This window comes from Athene cunicularia (assembly GCF_003259725.1).
Source record: "Athene cunicularia isolate RWA chromosome 1 unlocalized genomic scaffold, athCun1 chr1_part1, whole genome shotgun sequence".
Lineage (NCBI taxonomy): Eukaryota > Metazoa > Chordata > Aves > Strigiformes > Strigidae > Athene > Athene cunicularia.
In genome coordinates this window covers 73681133-73699682 of record NW_020799091.1, presented here as the reverse complement: position 1 = coordinate 73699682, position 18550 = coordinate 73681133, and the positions used below count along the sequence as shown (strand labels likewise).

General features: G+C 38.8%; 1 protein-coding gene across 1 annotated transcript; it reads left to right on the top strand.

Moving 5' to 3' along the window:
• The first annotated feature begins 17 nt into the window (after nt 1-17).
• Nucleotides 18-16692, top strand: MXRA5 (matrix remodeling associated 5). The gene is made up of 6 exons (XM_026853165.1): nt 18-102; nt 2489-2618; nt 2954-3344; nt 5972-10975; nt 11573-12473; nt 13976-16692. Exons 2-6 carry the CDS (start codon nt 2553-2555, stop codon nt 15885-15887), a joined length of 8274 nt encoding a protein of 2757 aa, XP_026708966.1. The 5' UTR covers nt 18-102; nt 2489-2552; the 3' UTR covers nt 15888-16692.
• Nucleotides 16693-18550: the final 1858 nt, after the last annotated feature.

Here is an 18550-nt window from a genome sequence, read left to right as displayed (position 1 = left end):
ATAAGAGACAGGCTACCTCCCCACCGAAGTCCACTGCACCTTCCGCTCCCTAGCAGCCGTGCCGCCAAGGATTTCGAAACATGTGGAAAGAATCAATTTCGGGTTTGTATGGCAGTTCGCAGCAAACAGTTTTATGTTCTTGGGGCGGCATCCCAGAACGCTTCGCGCACGTGTGGCGCGCCGGGGTTGCTGCGTGTACTTTTTAAGTAGAATTGCAGAGATGGGTGGTTACTTGCAAGTACTGTATTTCAAACACTACAATTACTGGCAGGGAGAAAGTTTTAGTGTAGCCCTCATGTTTCAAAGGAAAGTTGCTGTTATTTTCAAATAAAAATTCATGTCACGGTGTCAGTTCTTCCTGGCAAATAGGACATGTAATCCTTTATAGTGTATAAAAAATATATATTGAAATAAATCTTCTGTGGCATTTCTGATGATAAATGCTGAGTTTTGTACCTGATGTAAAGACATATAGTAGTAGTAAAATTTTATAATGTAGCCTGGCAGCATTTGGGAGAGCAACGAGATACAGTATATCTTAAAGTAATACAGTAAAACCAAAGTTATTCTGTTGCCTTTGGAGTTTGGGGTGGGAGTTTTTCAAGGAAATTTAGTGCAATATAAGCAGATACCAATGTTTTGGGGAGAGATTGCTCGGGCTCCTACTCACGATCCTCTGCCAGGCTATTGCCCACTCACATCCACCTGTCAGATTGTGAAACATGAAGGCAGGGACAGTTGGTAGGCTGCAAATCACAGAAGTGCTGTGTAGGTCCACTATGTGACATGGCATGGTGCAAGAGTCACAGTCCTCTTCTGCTTGATATCAGAGCTGCCTCACCACCTGGCAGGAACTCACCCTGACCATCTCAAGGCCTGTAAGCTACAATTGATGGTGCAGTGACTGACAGTAGGGGCCTTGTTTTGTTTTTTTTGCTTCTCTGTAGTTAAAATTTCCATCCACCAGCACTTTATCCATGTAAACCCTGATTTTACTTTCAAAGTGCCCTTGTACTCAGTAAATCAGTATTACATCAATCTATAGATTCATGTCATTTTTTTAGTCATAAATGCCTTCCTCTCCCCCCACATTCAACAGTATTTGCAATCAACTCTTTCTCATACATCAAAATTCTATGGCAAATTCTATCCCTAAATTGCTTTTGAAAACTGGATGTAGGCCTCTGAGTTATTTAGGTGCTTTGACTGTTTTCTAACAAAAGTATATTATTTGATACAGCTAGCATAAAAGCCCTATCCTATGTTTGCATTTCATGGCTACAAATAACATTTTCTGAGTTGTGTCATTTCCCAGGAAGAAGCAGTCTTAACTATCTGTTGTTGCAACTCTCATTTTGGAAGAGAGCTTTTGCCATATTTCTGTTTTAAGGTGCTATATATATAGGAAGTGAAGATTATTTTCCTAACTGGAAATAATTCAGGAAAAATTTTCATTTAGATAAATTCATACCTTTTAGAAGGGCTAGTGTTGAAATAAGGAATTCTAATAGGATAACTGCTCTAAACCTAGTAGACCTGTTGTAGAACTAAAAATATCAAAACAGTAGTCTAAATTTTTAGCAAATCCAGAATCTTCAGATAGAAAACATGGGGAGGATCTAAAAGTATTTCCTACATATTCAAAATATTTTAATTTCTCACCGTGTCTTCCCTTCCTTTCTAGAAAGTGTTAAAATCAGGAAAAATATTTAAAATTCTATGCTTAATTTAGAGACTGCATGCCCAGATTATCTCATGCATTTAATTTTATGTCTACATATGGAAAACCTAAATGTAGAGCTAGGCCGCCAAACTTAAGACTTCCATATTGGCAAATAAAACCTGATTTATTTGTCCAAAGTGAAATTGAATTATTTTCAAAATGTGGGTTTTCTGTACTCCTTCTCTAAAAGGAGTTTCTAGGCTCAAATTATATAATTGGAAGGTCAGTTCCTAGATCTTAGGTAATTAGATGATGTAGCCAATTACATGTTGTAACAGTAAGTGAAGCAGGATGTGAGTTCCTGCTTCTCATGCTGTTTGGGAGATTTCCATTTTTAATGTCCTCTCTCCAAATATTTATTCATTTATTGTTAGATGCTGTTTTGGCAACACTGCAGCCTGTCTAGTTTGCCAGGCTCCATAGCATCATTGGTTGGCTGTGGGCCATTAATTTATTACCATTCTATAAACCGAGCTGCATGGAAAAACATACTGACAACTATTAGAACTTAAACGCCTATTTATTGCTCTTACTCCTGAATTATGGCTGAAGTGCCACAAATTGAGTTAAAGGAAATCTTAATGTAAACATGAACTAAGTATATTTGGCCTTGTAAAAATGTTTCAGTAACTTCTGGCCCTTTGACAATACATTAAGATCCCTCCAATTTTTCCTGAAAGTTATGTTATACTAATTTTACATTTGCAGTCCATGACAGTCAGTGCTTAAAATGTAACTGCACATGTGATTTTTTTTTTTTTCCAGGTTTAACAGTATACAGTCTGTATACGAAAACTCATTTGCAGGTCTTACAAAACTGGAATTGCTCATGATACATGGAAATGACATTCAGAACATACCTAATGGTGCTTTGAAAGACCTCGTGTCTCTACAGGTAATGCTCAAGTCTTTCTAAATTTCATAAATTCTAACGTTCATGAATAACAGAAGACAAAAATAAGTGGGTTTTTTTGTTGTGCCTTTCTTAGGATTTCTTAGGGTACTATTTTCCCCCAGATACACTGGAGCTCTATTAACTATGCCTATGTCATACTTGGTAATGTCAACTAATACTCAGTTGTATTCGCCCTCTTTGACCAGCATATCATTTTTCAGTGGTGCAAAGGGTATTTGAACATGGGAGGAAAGCTTCTGCTTGCTTGCTATTCTGTTTGGATTTAGATCAAAAACCAAAATTAATCTCTTTGATTATTTTTTTTTTTTTTTTAGGTTTTCAAAATTAGTTACAATAAATTGAAAGTCATAACTGGCCAAACTCTCCAAGGACTTTCAAGCTTAATGAGACTGCACGTGGACCACAACAGAATTGAATTTATTCATCCAAATGCTTTTAATGGATTAACTTCTCTGAGACTGGTCCACTTAGAGGGAAATTTACTCCAGCAGCTTCACCCTGACACCTTTTCAACATTTATGGTCCTTGATTATTTCAAACTGTCAACAATAAGACATCTCTACCTATCTGAAAATGCTCTTAGGACCTTACCTGCAGGGATGTTTCAAGGCATGCCACTGCTGGAAAATCTTTACCTTCACGGGAATCCATGGGCCTGTGACTGCAGTTTAAAGTGGTTCCTTGAATGGAATGAAGTTTCTGGAGGTAAGAGCAAAAACACCAATGCTTCTTCAATGCATAATGTTAGATTTTTTTTGTTCCTATCTGCATATGGATGGTTTAGTTATCTCCTGAGAAATATTACTTGCATGATGTCTATGTGCACTAATATGTCCCATTACCATTCAATAAATACATGTATTTAAAAAACAGTATAGAGGGGAAGCAGTTGTGTGTCACTAGCTAAAAATCAGTATTCAACAACAAAGGAATTAGCTGTTACATTCAAGATGGAAAAAGTGATAGTGAGGTTTATAATTGAAAGGAGGAAATACGTTATAACCTGTAAGTGTGTTCCTTTGTACAGTGGTACACCTTTGACTAAGGGCAGGTAATTGTCCTCAGCCAACAAAGCTAGTAACTATGTGCTCTCTTGTGAGATGGGGATATTGGACTTGAAGTTGTTTGGGTAAGGAAGGAATGGAAATCAGGTTTCTAAATTCCTGAATGACTCCTTTAACTTTGGTGCTATCAATGTTAAGGCTGTTATGTAATATGCATCCTTCATGTCTATCTGTGTTTCTTCATCGACAACTTCCTTTTATGATGGAGAAAATCTATTTGAAGTGTTTTCAGATAATACCTTCAATCTTGCCACTTTTTTTCCTAGAATAACTTGTCTATCTTTGTTCAGGCTTGGATATGAGGTAAGTACTGCATTGCTTTGGCTGGAACACTTCTGGGCATGTGCAGAAGCAAAATACCAGAAGGGAAAAAAAAAATTAAAAAATTATAATGCCTCTATATCAGGAATACACTAAATGAGGGGGGTTTTTTGAATGGCAGTTTTCCATTTGGGCATCTCAGTTCACCAATGCTCCATCTCAGGTAGCTGCTTACTATAGTAGGCCAGAGGGACTGGTGTTACACCAGAGCTCCTGCTAAAATATTAATAGGGAACTGTTATTTAATTGCAACTGAAGATGAGTACTGGAGTCACAAGGTTTATATAATAATTTGGAGCATGTATGGTGGATTATGGTGGGTCTTGTCTATTTAGTACATGTGATTCGTAATACTTTTGTGCTTAGCTATAGGACAATAGTTTAGAGTTAGGGTGATACTTGAATGTGTAATTGAAGTGTTCCTGCCTGAACTGATACTTGAGACATCTAGGTTTAGAATTATATTTCACTAACTTACATTTTAATATTCTTATATACTCTCCTTGATCCAGTGAGTATGCATATTGTGTACTTATTTGCAATGTAAGTTAAAGCAATGAAATATTAGCGAAACGTTTTGTGTGGTGTCGCCTTGTTAGCATTTTTATTCAATGAGATTCCCTTTATACACTACAATAGTAGTGAATATTGGAAAGAGAAAATAATTTATCTATGACATTTTTTATGTATGACAGATGTTGTATCTTTATATAACTATAACATTAACTTCTTTGAGAATTCTGTCCAGATAGAGAGCTATTAAAGTTCTTCAGACCAGTGTGGCCACTGCCAAGTTGATTGTGGGCCAGTTCTGTTTTGAAGCATGCTTTCCTTATCTTTGAAACATCATATTTAAATCTGCAAGTGGCAGACTGATTTAGTTAAATATTCCATTTGTAAGAACTTCTCAAGAAGCATATATTTTTCAGTTAAAAAATGGTATGAAATTTTGCCACTCTTTTCCCCTTCTCCTAGAATTTTGCCTTATAACCCACCCATATATTGTTCATTCATTCATTCAAAGATCCCTCATTCCTCAGGAGTGATCAGCATGACACTTATTCCTAGAATAACTGGAATACATTTTATTTACAGCATGTTTCCAAACTAAATATGTACGGTGACATTTGACATTCTAGTGAGCAGAACAATGTAATAAATATATGACTGCTGTTTTGCAGACAAGTCATTCTGGCATTGACAGAAGAGAAGAGTCAAGGCTATCATTTCCTATTTTAATGCTTCTTCTCTGTTTTAGCTTTTATTTTATCATTACAGAGTTTACAGTTATTTCCAAGGTCAGGGAAGAAGTGGCACTTTCTCTATATTTTTTTGCTGATGATGAATAGCTTGTAAGTGCTGGAACTAATCAGCAGATTTGGGTAGCTACAGTAGCATGTTTTGTGCATTGCCATAGTGTTGTTAATGAATAAAGAAAAATAAAAAGATTCATGGATTACTTAAGGAGGAAGTCCATAATGTCTCAGGTGAATGCTGCATTTTTGAAAGCTGAGATAACCTGGTCCTCTTCACGTTAGAGCCACAAGTTAGATGGATAAGCTGTCACTGTACAGATGCAGACTCTTTGACATAGCATAGATTTTTACTGACTTATAGAATGTTGCTCTGAACACTTCAGTTTCTAGGGATTTGATTCAGAGGCAGTGAATCTAATTTTCAGAAGGACGGAGTATTCAGTCCTCTCATTAAAGTCAGAAGAAATTGTGGTCAGCTTAAGAATCAGGCACCCATTCAACTGTGAAAATAAAGAGGTGCCATTTTGAAAGCCTTGCCTTATGTGTCATGTGCCATAATGTGTTCCTCATGCAGTCCGTTTCACAATTTTGAGAGTTCTCTAACTCTAGAACAGAGTTCAGTTTACCTATCTTTTGTTCCCCCCCCCCTTTTTTTTTTTTTTTTTTTCCCCTTTCTTTTATGTTCCTGCAGATGTTTTAAAATGCAAAAAGGACAAAGCCTATGAAGGGGGACAGCTCTGTCCCAGGTGCAACAGCCCAAAACAGCTGCAGAAAGAAGATATTCAAAACTTGAAAGATATTTCCTGTAGGAAACCTGTCATTCAGTCCTCACTAAGGCAGAATAACAGCACTCAAGATGAAGAAGATGGTGACAGTTATGAATTCCCTCTGAAAGAGCTTCAGTCCTCCCCGTGGAACATTTCTCTAAATATGACTGATGAGCATGGCAATGTCGTCCACCTGAACTGTGAAATCAACAGGCCAACAGGCTCTACCAAAATTCAGTGGAATCAAATCCAGGCTCGGGAGATTGATATAAATGCTACAATTTCTCTGGATTTTGAATGTCCAATGAATCGAGAAAACTATGAAAAACTCTGGAAGCTTATAGCTTATTACAGTGAAGTCCCTGTCAAATTAGAGAGGGAAGCTATGCTCAGCAAAGAGCCTAAAGTAAGCTATCGGTACAGGCAAGGCTCAGATTATGATGCTCTTTACTACACAGGTGTAAAAGCTCAAATACTGGCTGAGCCTTCCTGGGTGATGCAACCTCTTATAAATATCCAATTAAACAGGCGCCAGAGTACAGGGAAAAAAGTGGTGCTATCTTTTTTTACTGTGTTTTCTCGGGTAATTCGTACCAAAGACACTGGGCAGCAGAGAAGCTGGGTAATGATAGAGCAAAACCAGAACACAAGAACAGCACAGAGTGTGGTGGAAGGGTCGGAGTGTCAGCTGAGCTGCAATGTGAAAGCTTCTGAGAGCCCCACCGTTCAGTGGCTCTTTCCAGATGGGACTAAACTGCAGGCACCATTTAATCAGAAAGACAGTAGGTTTTCCATTCTCAGTAGTGGCCAGCTAATAATCAAAGAAGTGAGTTACACTGATGATGGTTTGTACCACTGCATTGCCCAAGTGAGTGATAATGTGGACACGATGGCTTACAGAGTTCTAGTGCAGCCTCTAGCTGTTCAGGTAGCTGATTCAGATGTAGTGAGAGTTGAAAAAAGCGTTGGGGATCCAATAGTTTTGCCATGCAATGCAGTTTCCATCCCAGAGCCACAGTTGAGCTGGATTCTTCCAAACAGCCGGGTAATTAATGATTTGTCAAACTCTTCAAAAGCATATATGTTGGACAATGGTACTTTGCTTATTCAAAAAAGCCATGTCAGTGATAGTGGCCATTACAGATGTGTGGCTGTCAATCAGCAGGGATCAGATCAGTTTGTTGTAAGGGTCACAATAAATAAAATGGTGTCTGACAGGTCATTTAAAAGGATAAAAATAAAAAAGCGCCCAGGCTCAAAAAGTTTGTCAAAAACAAGAGGGCGAGTCATAGATGATGGAGAGGGATCAGGGGCAGAAGCGATGGAGGAGTTCCCACGAAGAAGGAACCATCTGAAAGACTGGGAAATAGCCTTTAAACAAAAAAGTGACCAGGTGCCAGAGACTCAAATTAAAAAGGGGAAGAAAGGCAGAAGGAAAATGAAAATCTGGAAAAGTACTGATAGAAGCCAAGACAGCAATGTTGCAGAAGGCCGGAGAGTGTTTGAATCTCGAAGGAGAATTAATGTGGCCAGCAAGCAGATTAATCCACAGCAATGGGCTGACATTTTGGCAAAGGTCCGTGGGAAGAATATTCCTAGACCAACAACAGCTACAGCCATTTCTTTAACAACTGCACTGCCACCAGTCATACAGAAAACTACTCCAGTCCCTCATCCAGTAGACAGCCCTCCACCTTCAGAGACAGCAGCTGATGTGGTAGATTCCTCTGCTGATGCATCACCTATGGGTGAAGATGAGCCATTCTCAGTCACTGTTTCCCACAATACTACAGCATTTTCAGTCCAGTCCATTTTAACAGAGTCAGAAACTGAACCCTCCTCAGACCACAGGGCTTTAGAAACACCTGCAAATATATACTCTGTAGAAATTGCTGTATCAGGTCCATATTTGACTCCTGTCTCTGCAGCTGTGCCACCCGAAGACCAACAGCATCTTGATATCGGGACTGATGATTCAGTTGTAGTTAAAGAAAATAACCACCCCCTCACTGAAGCACCTCTAACCAGACAAATTGGAACAAACTTTCCTAAGATTCAGAGCAGTTCATTCACAGTGGAAAATACAGATAGAACTGTATCTTCTACATCAGAGGAAAATTCTGCTTTTGGTGAGCTACCACTTGATGCTACTGTCCTAGCTGAATCTCAGACTGTGGATCTTCATAGCGTCTTGGAGACAAGTGTGAAGTTAAATGAAGTGGACCCAACGAACATTGATACCATAATTTTAACACCTTCTCAGTTGGATGAGTTCATCCCAACCAATTCTGTAGACACTACTACTATTTCTTCATCCATTTCTCCATTTGTTACAGAAAAGAGCAATGAGTTGATAAACCAGCACAAAGAAGTATCCATAGGTCAGACAAAACCAGCAGACTTAAGTACAAGTTTTCCAGCTGTCACACCAATCAGGGTTCAGAGCAAGGAAGAACCTGAGACCAACAGGAATACAGTGACTCAAGAAAGCATAACCAGCAGTTATGCAGAGAGTTTTCAGGGAGAACATAGAAACCTGGCTACTCCAAAACCAGATCCCACACTATTTTTGCACAGTACTAATGCTCTTCATGAAACAGCAGAGGGGATAAAAACTGCTTCTTCCATCAGTAGACTGACTGCTGTGGCCACAACGATAACTCCCTATAGAAAGACCATGCCTTCACTAGTTACTCAGCATGCTAGAAGAAGGCCTTATGGGAGAAGGAGATTGAGGCCAAACAGAATCCGACAAAGGACAAAGCCTTTCCCCCGTGTTGTTTTAACCACAAAGGCAATGCCCATCCTTCCAAAGACAACGGAAGTTGAAGCTGTGACTGAAACTTCTGCAACTCCTAAAAGTCCTGATCTTAAGAACAATGTCAAAATACAGACTAAGGAAGAGGAGCATATGGAATTTATTCCTTCATTAGTTACTGATCCGATTGTCTTAGAGAAAATTACCAAAATCAGGGAGGTGATCACAACTTCCTTCTTTAGGCCTACTGCTTCTCCACCTGAAGCAGAACATGTGACACTCTCCACTGCTCCCGAAACCTTGGCACTTCCAGTGACTGCACCTATCACAATTTTATCATCGTATGTTGTACATGATGCATTTCCCACAAAAGAGTCGAGTATACCTCTGAAACCAGAGCAAAGCAAAGTGTCAACATACCAGACCTTAGACAATATATCTGAGGAGAAGGGCATTAAAGCAGATTCTAAAACTATGGATAGTAAGGCAGAACAGTCAAGCACAACTACTCCTGAGCAGATGAACACCTTGATCCTATCTACAAAACCAGAATCTCAAGAAGAGCCTATCCTATTAGACTCAGAAATTGTGGTTAATGAAACAACCACTAGAATGTTCCAGCTGATATATCCCACTATGACTGACTTAAGTATTCCTGTTGGCACAGTGGAAGTTTTTAAGGATCTCTCAGTTTCAAAGGAGTCATGGAAGCCCACAGTATCTTTAGAAACACCATCAATAACTGAGCCACCTCAGCAACATGAGGTGATTACTTTGTCCTCCTCCTTCAGCATGACAGAAACTCAGACTTTTCCACTTAGAGAAACACAGAAATCTGTTGCTTCTCAGACTGAGACAAAGCCATCTTCCTCAGATAAAAAGAAAACTATGTCACATGAACTGCATCATGATCCCACTTTGCAGACAACTGAAAAGTTTCCAAATACATCCACTGTCTTTATTCCATTTATAAAACTTACCACTCCTCCCCCTTCCATTCCAAGGACTTCACATCCTTCTCTTCATTATACCACTGAGGAAAGTAATGTCTTCAATCAAGAAAGGTTCCCAGAAGTAAAACAAGTTGTAGCAGATGGTGACAAAATGGTAGTAAGCTCAAAATGGAATGTACACCATACTCCTTCCTCTAGCCAAAACAGGATTAGTGTACAGTTGAAAGAGGAGCAATTCAAAGAGTTGTATAGTAGCAAGTCAAACAACAGTTTGCTGCTAAATCCAAACCTTCCCCATCCACCCGCTGGAATGATACCAAGCCTAAACCAAAGACTGCCCATTGTGCCTCCAAAGCATGGTCCAGTAAGAGGCACGGTGAAGCCTCCATATATTGTAACACAAGGCTCATTTCACTATTTTATAACACACCAGCCTCCTCATTACACAAACAAACCAGAGATAACAGCATATGCAGCACATACCATCCAGGACAGAAAATCTTTTGCCTCTCACAGAGAAACAGCTACCCCAACACAAGCCTCTCCATTTCACAAAACAAATCCATTCACTGCAAGCAAGTTCAGTAATCAGGGTCAAAACAGATACAATATTAACTCAAGGTTCTTTGGAAATAACTATGTTCCTGATAACAGAGGCACAGCAGGGAGACTACCAAGTCAAGGGATCCTCTATTATCCCAGTTCCAGAATGCCATTCCATTTCAACAGAACAAGGATATTCCCTCACATAAGTACACATCCTAAACCAGTGGTGCCTAGTCAACTAGTCCCAAAAGACACAAATGAGAAGGTTGCACATGTCTCCCCTACTAAGATTCCAGTGCAGAAAGCTACAGCTATTCCAGTGTCTCCAATGCCACATGCCACAGCCACCACATCACCATCAGCAGTTTTGAAGGTTACCCTTCCAGCCTTTCAGCGCACAAAATCACAGATATCCACTACAATCCATCCTTTTAAAAATGTCCATCATCATAATCAAAAAGTTCCATCTGTGCCTTATGTGGGAGGCATTATGCCACACAATTCAACTGTAATTCAGTCTTCCACTAATTTCAAGATACATGGAGAAAGACCTAAAATTATCACAAAAGGATCTCAGCATATGTCCATCCTTGCTGAAGCAGATGCTTTTATCCCTTGTGATGCAGTAGGGGAACCCAAGCCTTTTATTACTTGGACAAAAGTCTCTACAGGTAAGACAGAGAAAAATGTGTTCTTTCACATGTTTTTTTTAAGGGTACAAATAATTTGGTTATTGCAACCCAACATGCAACATGATTGAAGAAATAGTCCAAAACATTGAAGAATAATTTCTGTCTTAATCATTATAGATAAAATGTGACTAATTACAATAATCATTACAGATAAAAATAACTTTGCAGTATTTCTTGTAGTAAAAGAAAACTTCTATCTTTAATGAGTTTATTTTTGAAGAGCAGCCAGCTCTGTTTGTTCACAGCAGTTAGAATTTCTGATGACAACACTTGTGAGTATGGGTTTGTTAACACTGTTGCCTTAAATAGTGGTGTGTGTGTGTGTGTCGATCTCCTTAAGAAAAAGGAAAAGAGAAATTACATAAAGATTTAAGAGGAATCCTAAACCATAAAGCCATTAAAAGTTCCCATGCTCTACATGCTTGCAAGCTAGTATGGTTAGTTCTGCAGTAGAAACAAAGATTAATTTGAGCTATGTCAGTAGTTGTCATGTGATCCATCTGAAATTTTCCATGCAACAGTGTATGTCTTCAACTGTTGGACTTTCCATTTCTTTCTTTCCCCTCACCTTCCTAGGAGCTCTAATGACAGCCAACACCAAGTTACAACGGTTTGAAGTCTGGAAAAATGGTACCCTCCTTATCCGAAATGTTCAGCTTCAGGATCGTGGACAGTATTTGTGTACAGCTCAGAACCTGCATGGCACAGATAAAATTATCATTGTGCTTACAGTTGTAGCCCACCAGCCCAAAATTCTACTTTCCCGCTATAGAGATGTCACAGTCTATTTTGGAGAGACCATAGCAATGGAATGTCAGGCTAGTGGGACTCCAAGCCCACATATTTCATGGATTTTCCCAGATAGGAAGATTTTGCAGTCAGTCACCACCATAGAAAGCAGGATAATGCTCCATGAAAATCGAACTTTGTCTATCAAGCAAGCAACTTTTTCAGACCGAGGAGTTTACAAATGCGTAGCAAGCAATGCTGCAGGAGCTGACAGCATCGCAGTGAGGCTGCACATTGCAGCCTTACCCCCCATCATCCAGCAGGATAAGCAAGAGAACATTTCCTTGCCCCTTGGTAGCAGTATTAACATCCACTGCACTGCCAAAGCAGCACCACCTCCCAGCATCCGCTGGGTAGTCTTTGATGGCACACAAATCCGACCTTCTCAGTTTGTCAATGGGAATTTATTTGTTTTTCCCAATGGAACTCTTTATATTCGCAACGTCTCTCCCAAGGACAGTGGGACCTATGAGTGCATTGCTGCTAACATGGTGGGAGCTGCCAGGAGAACAATACAACTCCATGTGAAGAAGCATGTATCTAATGCCAAGATCACGGGGAGCTCTCCTCAGAGAACAGATGTAACATACGGCAGCATCCTGCATTTGGACTGCAGTGCTTCTGGTGACCCCTGGCCTCGGATATTATGGAGGTTGCCTTCCAAAAGGATGATTGATTCCCTACACAGGTAAATTACTATTTGAGGTGTCACAGCTAAATTACAGTTTAGATGAATTGAGAGAAAAGACCATTCATATCTGGACAATTTTTATTCTTGACTGCTGTGAGTTTTGAATGAGGCCCCCAGTTTTAAGGAAGAATTTTTAATTATATCAAAAGGTAGCCAAGTCATAACAGCAAAATTTTCTTGAAAACAATAGTACTCTTGAAAAATCAGCCTCAAGTGTTTAGGATAAGCTGCCACTATTTGTCTTTTACAGCCACTTGTAGTAAAAAGTCTAATGGCAAAAGTTAAGACATACAGCTTGTGTACTGCTTGTTCCAATGTGCTTAGTCTGCATAGGGTTGCATAGGTGCCTGCTTTTCCACAGGAGAGATGGGATCACTGAATTTTATCTGTTGTACGAATCATTATACCCAGTAAATATGGGACAAAGAAATCATGTTATTATTATTTAAGTAAGTATGATCCTTTTAATATTGTTGTATAAATAAACGTTACCTTGCAATAGGGCCTGTGCAAACCCAGTTACATATAAATGCCTAAAACAAAACCTTCTCCAATGTTTACAATATTGAGTAAAATATCACTTCTCCAAACCTACACTAGCTGTCCTAAGACTGCTGAAAACACAATTTCTGCTTTATAATTTATTCTTTATTCACTCTGAGCTCTATAGACAGATGGGACTGAAACTAAAATGCACAATTGTCAACAACTTTCTTTATAGCTGAATTTAGTCATCATTTTTTTCATACTGACAAAAAATATATTTAGGTAGCCTGTAGATAGCACAAAATCCAGAATTCTTTTAATGCCTTATAGTGACAGCAGGAAAATATTGGTATTTTATTTTCCCTCATGTGAGCTGTTTTTCAAATACAGGAGATCTTTGGGGAGAAAACTGGGGCTACTGAGGAAATTAGTTTTGACCACAATACACCAATCCCATAGTGAAGTGGAAAGAAAAATAGCTTTTTAGCACATTGAAAATCTTTTTTTCCATATTGCAAAGCTTAGCAATATTTTGCTTCTTTATGATTGTTCTAAAGGTTTAAAATGTTATACCTGATGCAAGAGGAAGTTGCTCATCTTGATTCGTTTTTCGCTGAGGACCCAAGCGCAAGACTTGATAGTTATGGCCCATGTAGGTTTGTGTGGAGTATATTAGAGATGGCATATCTGAATGTTACAGAATACTGTATATGCAGTCAGAAGAGTCAAAAATACTATCATTTGGTATTTAGTGGTTGCTTAATGATCAAAACCACTGTTAAAGCCATTGATTGAATGGAACAGAGTTGCTTGGTTACAAATGAGTAGAATTATTTTTTTCCTTTTGGTGGTGAATACCTTCGACATTTCAGACTATCTAATTATCTAACAATGCTCCTCTCCTTTCTTTTCAGTATTGTTGAGTTGTTTGTTTTTTTTTCCCCAGGTTTCACTCAATAGTTAATAAACATGATTTTGCAGCTCATGTTCTGTTCTTTTTTCTTCCCTTACAGTAGCTTGGAGACTAGAATCAAAGTATTCAGCAACGGGACTTTGGTTGTCCATTCAGTTACAGATAAAGATGCAGGAGATTATTTGTGTGTGGCCCGCAATAAGATCGGGGATGACTACGTGGTCCTCAAAGTGAATGTGATGATGAAACCAGCAAAAATAGAACATAAGAATGAGAATAACCACAAGGTCAAGTATGGAGGGGACCTGAAAGTTGACTGTGTAGCAACAGGTTTGCCAAATCCTGAGATCTCCTGGGGTCTCCCAGATGGCAGCATGATCAATACCTTCATGCAGTCAGACGACAGCGGCAGCCGGACGAAGCGATATGTGGTCTTCAATAATGGAACCCTGTATTTCAATGATGTTGGACTGAGAGAGGAAGGGGACTACACCTGCTATGCTGAGAACCAGATTGGGAAGGATGAGATGAAAGTACGGGTCAAAGTAGTGGCTGAGCCTGCAACTATCAGGAACAAAACATACGTCATTATTAATGTACCTTATGGTGATGTTGTCACGGTAGCATGTGAAGCCAAAGGAGAACCCACTCCCAAAGTGATCTGGCTCTCCCCAACCAACAGGCCCATTCCTGCCATATCTGACAAATACCAGGTATATAGGGATGGCACCCTCCTTATCCAAAAGGCCCAAAGATCTGACAGTGGTAACTATACTTGCGTAGTGCGGAACAGTGCTGGAGAAGATCGGAAAATTGTCTGGATCCACGTTAATGTTCAGCCTCCCAGAATCAATGGCCATCTCAGTGCAATAACATCTGTGAGGGAGACAGCCATCAGGGACAGCCGGAAACTTATTGACTGCAAAGCTGAAGGCATCCCTGCTCCTCGGGTCTTATGGGCTTTTCCAGAAGGAGTAATCCTGCCGGCTCCCTACTATGGGAACAGGATTACTGTGCATCGCAATGGTACATTGGATATTAGAGGGGTGAGGCAGACAGATGCGGTGCAGCTCATATGCATCGGACGGAATGAAGGAGGGGAAGCGAGACTGATTGTGCAGCTCCTTATCACAGACCATTTGGAGAAACCCTCCTTCAGAGACCCTGTCAGTGAAAGGATCACTGCTATTGCTGGGCACAGCATCAATCTAAACTGCTCAGTCCAGGGGAACCCAAAGCCCAGCACAAGCTGGATCCTTCCCAATGGCACTGAAGTGCTAAGCAGCAGCCGTCTGCACAGATTTTACCACAAGAGGGATGGGATCTTACACATCAGCAGCCTCTCTGCTGGGGATGCTGGGACTTACCGCTGTGCAGCCAGAAACCCAGGAGGTTATGTGGAACGAGTAGTCTTCCTGAAGGTGGGACTCAGGCCAGAAATCAGCAACCAGTACAACAACCTGGTGAGCATCATCAACGGAGAAACTCTGCAGCTCCATTGCATCACTCAGCCAAACCAGCGGGCACAGATCTCCTGGACTCTGCCCAATGGGATGGTTTTGGATGCCCCCCAAGCTGTAGGTCGCTTTTCCCTGCAGGAGAATGGCTCACTGACAGTGCGCGAGGCTTCTGTGTTTGATAGGGGCACTTACCTGTGCAAGGTGTCCACAGAGTATGGCACTTCTGTTATGAATGTGCCTGTTATTGTGATAGCCTATCCTCCCCGAATCACCAGTGAGCCAGCACCCGTCATTTATGCCCGGCCTGGAAATTCAGTAAAACTGAACTGCATGGCCATTGGGATTCCTAAAGCAGAAATAACATGGGAGCTTCCAGACAAATCCCATCTGACAACAGGAGCTCAATCCCGTCTGTATGGAAACAAATTTCTCCACCCTCAGGGGTCATTAGTCATCCAGCAGTCTACTCAAAGGGATGCGGGCTTCTATAAATGCACTGCTAAAAATATACTAGGCAGTGATTCAAAAACAACCTACATACACATATTCTAACACTAAAACAAATGCCTTTTGGCTGGATACTAGTGTTCCAAGTCACTGCCAAGCGAGTGCAACAAGGAAAGTACTGCTTGCAACAAAGCCAGGAAGGCTGAAGGCAGAAGAATAAAAGAAATTAGTCCTATTTTCATGCAAAGGGCATTGCTTTTGTACTCAATATGGTAGTAAGTCCCTGCAATAAAAGGAGGCAGTAGACATACTGAAAATGAGGAGACTAACACGTTGGAAAAGGTCTTTAAATTGTTAAAACAGTGTAATGTGGGGGGTTTGTGCTATCCAATAGCATCTGAGACCTGAAGTACTCTATTCTTGTCAATAGTCCAAAGGTATTCCTTGTTCTAACAAGCACCTTAAAAGTACCAAAGAAGTATTAACTGTTAATAAATGAGCTGCAGTGATAGAAGTGCTTTAGTAAAACATAATTTTCTTTATACCCTGCAGCGCTTTTGCATAATCTAGACTTATAGAATATGATTACTAACCTTTCTGTTCATTCTTCTATCAGCTCTTCAAAATCAAAGACTAACTTAGCAAATAAGAGTGATCTATTTTAATAAAAATATGTTCAGACATTAATTACCTTAACATATGAACAAACCTTTTCCAGCTACTAAGGACACTACAGTCAAAACATGCATTATATATTTTATATATATTTTTAAATCAGACTATGAGACTAGAAAGAGTAACAATGAACCTGGTCTCATTTTATAAATTATTGGTCTTTACAAGACTCTGATACATTACAGTGTTTTATAATATTAAGGTCAATATACTGTACATTTTATAATAAAAAATATTTTCCAAAAAAATATATTCACTGTGGTTTTCATTTTGTTTTGAGAAAACAGGGAACTCCAAACAGTGGTATATGAAGTTAAGTCAAAAACAGGAGTCACTCTTTATCTTTCTAAGTGTGTTTCCTAATAAACATTAAACACTTCTGTTATGTATATTTCAGGATACATTTACAATTTGAATACTATTGTTGAATACAACACAATTTGAATACAATTTGAATACAATTTGAATACTTGAATAAACCAAGGATGGTTTATTGGATAATACAGAATTTTGATAAGATTTATCAATTATGCTATAGAAATAATTGCTACAAGATCATGAATATGCCCATGTTTCAACAAACTACTTCAGTCAGAATTTTGCAAATGTTAATTCACATTTAAAACATACATATTCTATGAGATATTCCTGAATTCTTAAAGTTCTGATAGTTCATAAAACTTATGCTCACGTTTTAGTATATGATGAGAATAAAAGCTTTCTTTTATTTCCTCTATTGATCAAAAAATAGAAAGTAATGTAAAGTGTTATTCTAATATTTGAATTTTGTAAGAAATGTAGACAGAGGTTTCCTCACCCCACAAACTTATCGAGTTTAGGAAAATTGTAAGCTGTTGCAAAATGTGTATTTATCACCATGGTAAACAGAACCGAGCTACCTGAATTTAAAAGTATTTGATTAGAACATGGATGTTGAATTAAATGACAAAGACACCAATGAAGATACAAGGGAAATAATTTATGTGATAGAGTATTTTATGAAACTTTTAAAAAATTCGGTGTATGCTAAAAGTTGCATGCAAGCATTTATTAAAGTTGCAGTTATGTTAATGACATAATTAATAGCATTTAATTATGTCTTAGGGGGTTTTTTTTAAGTTTAAACCCTTGGGCCCTAAACCAGCAAATCAGTGCTCAAGGTGAAGCATATGCCAAATATCTGGCAGGGATGTAGCTGCTTGTGAGAGCAGTTAATGAAGAAGGGAACAAATATTCAAGATGTTTAACTTGATTGCTCATGTGGTCTTTTCTAATATGGCTATTGTCTCTGAACATGTAACAGATTAGATATATCTTTAGTTCCTTTATTTAATTTTAGCACTTTTTCAATTTTATCTTAGTTCTTGGAAAATGGTAATACTTTTTTAAAATAAAAATATATCTTTTAAAAGAATCTGAAGTCAACATTTTAACACTGGAATAGGAGTCAAGTACTTTTATTCATTTATCTGTCTAGTCTTCAGTTAACACGTGAATTTAAGGTATTCTTGGATGCTGAATGACTTCTCTGTATTTGCATTAAGCAGAATTTTTTACATTAAGGGAAGAAAATAGAATCAAAAACCAAACATTTGATCTCTTGGGATCAAACAAAGCATCTGATAATTTTTTGTTAATCAATCCAGAATTTCCACTGCTGCCAATGGAAATTTTAGAGGCAGAAGGAATGAAAGATTTAGCTCAAGACCTTTTCTTAATTCAAGACTTGCATGCTTGCAAAATTCTGTCAAAATCCAACTTTTTTTTTTTTTAATGTATTATAATTTCCATGATATTTGCCTTTACCCCTTTTATGAAAACATACTCCCAAAGAGAGACCTATAAAATAGAATTTACTCCCAAAATAAGTATAGCTACAACTTAACAAATACCATATGAACGATTTTTGCACTCAAGCAGTGTTTGGCCATAGGTCCTCTCTGTCATGTTTTTCCTTTGCTGAGATACCAGTTGTCCAGGACATCCATTTTGAGTTCCTTCTGTAGAAGTAAAGAAGTTTATGGGGAAAACAAGTATGTTGCAGAACTCATCTTAGGCCTGAATCTGCATGTCACTCCATGTGCTGAATCATC